The 3,672-nt window shown below is 47.8% G+C and overlaps 1 protein-coding gene across 5 annotated transcripts in view; it reads left to right on the forward strand.

Moving 5' to 3' along the window:
* The window catches only part of C6H3orf20 (chromosome 6 C3orf20 homolog), a 51,122-nt gene that overhangs the window by 31,688 nt on the left and 15,762 nt on the right, over positions 1 to 3,672 (forward strand). For all 5 annotated transcript variants that reach the window (XM_021165293.2, XM_021165296.2, XM_021165295.2 and 2 more), the window contains exons 12-13: positions 765 to 888; positions 2,163 to 2,406. In XM_021165293.2, coding sequence (XP_021020952.1) covers positions 765 to 888; positions 2,163 to 2,406 — 368 coding nt within the window. The remainder of the gene's footprint in view (positions 1 to 764; positions 889 to 2,162; positions 2,407 to 3,672) is intronic.

Below are 3,672 nucleotides of genomic sequence, written 5' to 3' on the forward strand. Positions count from 1 at the left end.
GTTCTCCAGTACCGTGGAGGCCTTTGGCTCTTCAGAGCAGCTTCTTCAGAAAATGAGACTAGTACACAGAAGCTTAGTGGAAATGACTGCTTTGAGGATTGGGGCAGAGAGAGGTTGAACTTCAGGGAAGCTGATGCAGAAGTATCNGGGATACCACAGGAAGTCCTGAAGCCAAATGACCCTTCAGAGTAACCCCAAGTCCAGGTGAGAGCCTGGCCTTTTGTGATGTGGAGGACCTGCTGGTCTCTGCAACCTTGGGTAGCTTGGCTTTTTCAGCTAGGAATTGTCCACAGCCAGTATTCTGGTAGCTGGCCAGGTGGAAGGACTCTAGAAATGCTATTGCACTACTTGTCAGGAGCTCATATCCATCCAGTCATTCATAAAGCAATAGTATTTACTGAGCACCTTCTGCATGGAGTCAGAGGACACCAAGACACTGCCCTTACTCCCCCAAAGCTTGCAGTTTAGGGGGGACAGAACAAATGTACCCAGTTACTTAAGTGTTAACTTACCTTTCAGTCATATAGCACACTGGGAGTCAAGGCAAAGAGTCATACTACACAGTAGCATCAAAGAAGCCCTCTACAGTGGGAGAGTGGAGTTAGGTCTGGTCCTGCGTGCTGAAAGAACTGAGAGGCAGAGATGTCTTCTAGGCAGAAGGGACAGTCACTTAACCTTCAGAGCAGAGTCAGTCCTTCTGAGCAGGCAGACAGCTCCCTGAGGGCAGGTGACCTCTGCCCCCAACCCCATTTGCCTCCCTCCAGCCAGTTCGCAGGATCAGCCTCATGGATGAAAAGGTGTCAAAGACAAACAGAGCCCTGGCTGAGATCAAGAAGCGGTTTCAGAAGACTGTGACTCAGTTTATGAACTCTGTGTTGCTGGCAGCAGGTAAGGGCAGAGAGGTGCACGGGCCTACTGGAAAGCCTCTCAAATCTTGGGTCACCTGTCTCAAAGTTGAGTCTCTTTCACCTCTTGAGCTTCTGCCTTCTAAGAGGCANAGCCACCCAGTATTTCCTAAGGGGATTGCCCGAGGACACAGATAGGACTAGTGAATGGAGATAACTTTAATGGCTAAGCTCTCCCACTCTGTGTTTTTAGTGTCTCNGTGCAATTACGTTATTTTCCTACCTCTCACAGACTTTGTGCATTCCTCTGTGTCCTCTCTGCTATGTCCCCTATGTCCTCTGTCATCCTTTATAACTGGCACTTGTTCCTCTCTCCTCGGTGGATGATCTCAGAAGAGAAAAATCTAGTCACTTTATAAGACCGTCACTGCTAGACACAGAGCAGTCCCAGGCCCTGTGTGAGAGGCCTCAGGAGCCTTCCATGTCTGTGCTCTCCGATCTGCTGGTAGCCCTTGGGAACAAGGTGCTACCNTCTCCTAGTTTGGACTGCAGGCATGTTCTCCACAGCTTCTACAAGGAGCTTCTCTTTTGCAGCAGAGACTTGGTTCAATTGTGCCTTTCCCTTGTGAGCCTTCCTTGACTTCCCTCACAGAGTGGGGCTCCCCACCTCTTCCTGATGGTTCCCATGGCTGCTCTGAAAGTCCTCTACACTGCTCTAGTTATAAATCTTGTTACCCAATCTTGTGACTATCCCCTTGTTTGCCCACCCCCTTTGTCCTCTGTCACAAGTTCTCAGTGGCAAAGGGCCTGTCTTGGGTTGTCTTATTCCCAGCATCCATTTAATAAAGGCTTGCTAGGTGAATGAAAGAACAATAGGTCTCTGGCCTCAGAAATGTCTACTGGACTAAGTAGAGAAGGCAAGATGAAAACAAAACAAAACAAAACAAAACCCATAACAGAACAAAGAAGAGGATGAAATCAGACCTGAGAGACTGTATTCTCAGGGAAGGGAACACAGGATGTAGCTAACTTCACTGTGGAGTATTGTGGACATGATAAGGCTCACAGCGCATCTGGAGAAAGTAAGGTTGAGGCTGGGTCATGCAGAACAAGTAGAAATGAGAGGTGTTCATTCATGCCCACTGCTGAGTGGGGCAGTGTGTTAGCTGCAGAGCAAGGCAGGCTGGACNGGGGCCAGTGAAGGTTAGCGAGTGTGATCTAAAACAGACTCCAAGGGTCCAGTTGGTAGGGGCCAGGAAGCAGAGTCAGAGGTGACCTGGTAGTTTGAGAAAGTAACAACAGCATTCCTGTTGACAGGTCTGTTCACCTTAGAATATCCCAACCCAAAAGAAACAGAAGCTAGTCGGGTCAAGTTGAAACCCGGGTCTACTCAGGATCGGATCCGTAAGACAAGTTTATACCAAGGAGAAAACCATATGCGAATCCAGTCAGCCCGACAGGACTCCATAATTAACGAGACACTGAAGGAGGATTCTATACCCACATCCTTGGCCCATGTTCAAAAGAAGAACAGCAAAGTCCAGGTCAAAGTCTTTCCAAGGTTGGCTTANTTCTCCATTTCTTCTATAGAGCCAGGGGATGTGATGGGTAGTACGGATGCAGGGGAGCTACACAAGCCCCTCTCTGTAGCTCCTACTCGAGGGGTGGAGAAAAATAGGAGATTGAATAGGTGTTTAACTGATATCTTTTATCATCAAACATTTATTGTGTGTATGTGTGTACACGCATATGGGTGTACATACGGCATGGGATGAATGTGGAGACCAGAGGACACATCAGGGCAATCGCTTTTCTCCTCACAGTGTGAGTTCCAGAGATTGAACTTGAGTTCTCAGGCTTGGTCACAAGCACCTTTACTTGATAAGCCATCTCAGTGGTCCCCAAATGATGCCATTTCAGATGGCAATGGGGATAATAAGAAAAGGTTTCAGAACACTGTGTCATAATAGGGACTGCTCACGGGCCAGACCTACCTTGGCTACCTAATTTTTATAGATTTTTAAGTACTTTGGGGAAAACCAGAAGAGGGCTGTTTTATAACATATGAAACGAGAGGAAGCTCAGTGGTATTCTTTGATGGTATTCTGTTGGAGCACAATCACATCCGTCATTTTGGACCATCCATAGCTGCTTCCCCATAGCATGGAGATGTTGAGTCTTTGTGATGGAGCCCATCAGGCCTCTGAAGGCTGGGATACATATTTTCTAGTCCACTACAGGAAAGACTAACCCATTTCTGGAACAGAGTGACTGGGAGTAGGCTGGCAAGGCTGCCTTCAGTCAGGGTGTCAGGAAAACTGCTGTAAAGTGGTATTTACAGGGAGGGTGAAGGATGAGAGAAGCGAGACAGGGGCAGCTCCCAGGAGCGACAGGAGCGAGCACAGGGGGTGCGTGCTGGGGAGATCAGTGTGGCCATCTGCTATAAAGGGGCTGGCAAGATGGCTCCACAGAGTAGAAGGAGAGAGCTGACTCCTAAACCTTGTACTTCACACCTTCACACATGTTCTGCGGCAGAAATACATATACAAGATCAATGTTCTGTTGAGAAGTTTGGAAGTTTGGTTTCTTTTAAAACACAGAAATATTATGAGACTATGTTTTTGTTTTAATCCCTGGTGTGGGATACGGGGCTGCTTCAGACTGTCTACAACAGCTGACTATGATTTGCCTTGTGCTTGCTGGCAGGGACGTGATTTGCCCGCTGCAGCTAGTTTCTGTGACTGTGTAATGTTTGGAATTCTGTGGACTTTTCAGAGAGTTTATAAATGATAGGTGGGCTGGGCGTGGTGGCACATGCCTTTAATCC

The sequence above is a fragment of the Mus caroli genome, chromosome 6, assembly GCF_900094665.2.
Source record: "Mus caroli chromosome 6, CAROLI_EIJ_v1.1, whole genome shotgun sequence".
In the NCBI taxonomy this organism is placed as follows: Eukaryota; Metazoa; Chordata; class Mammalia; order Rodentia; family Muridae; genus Mus; species Mus caroli.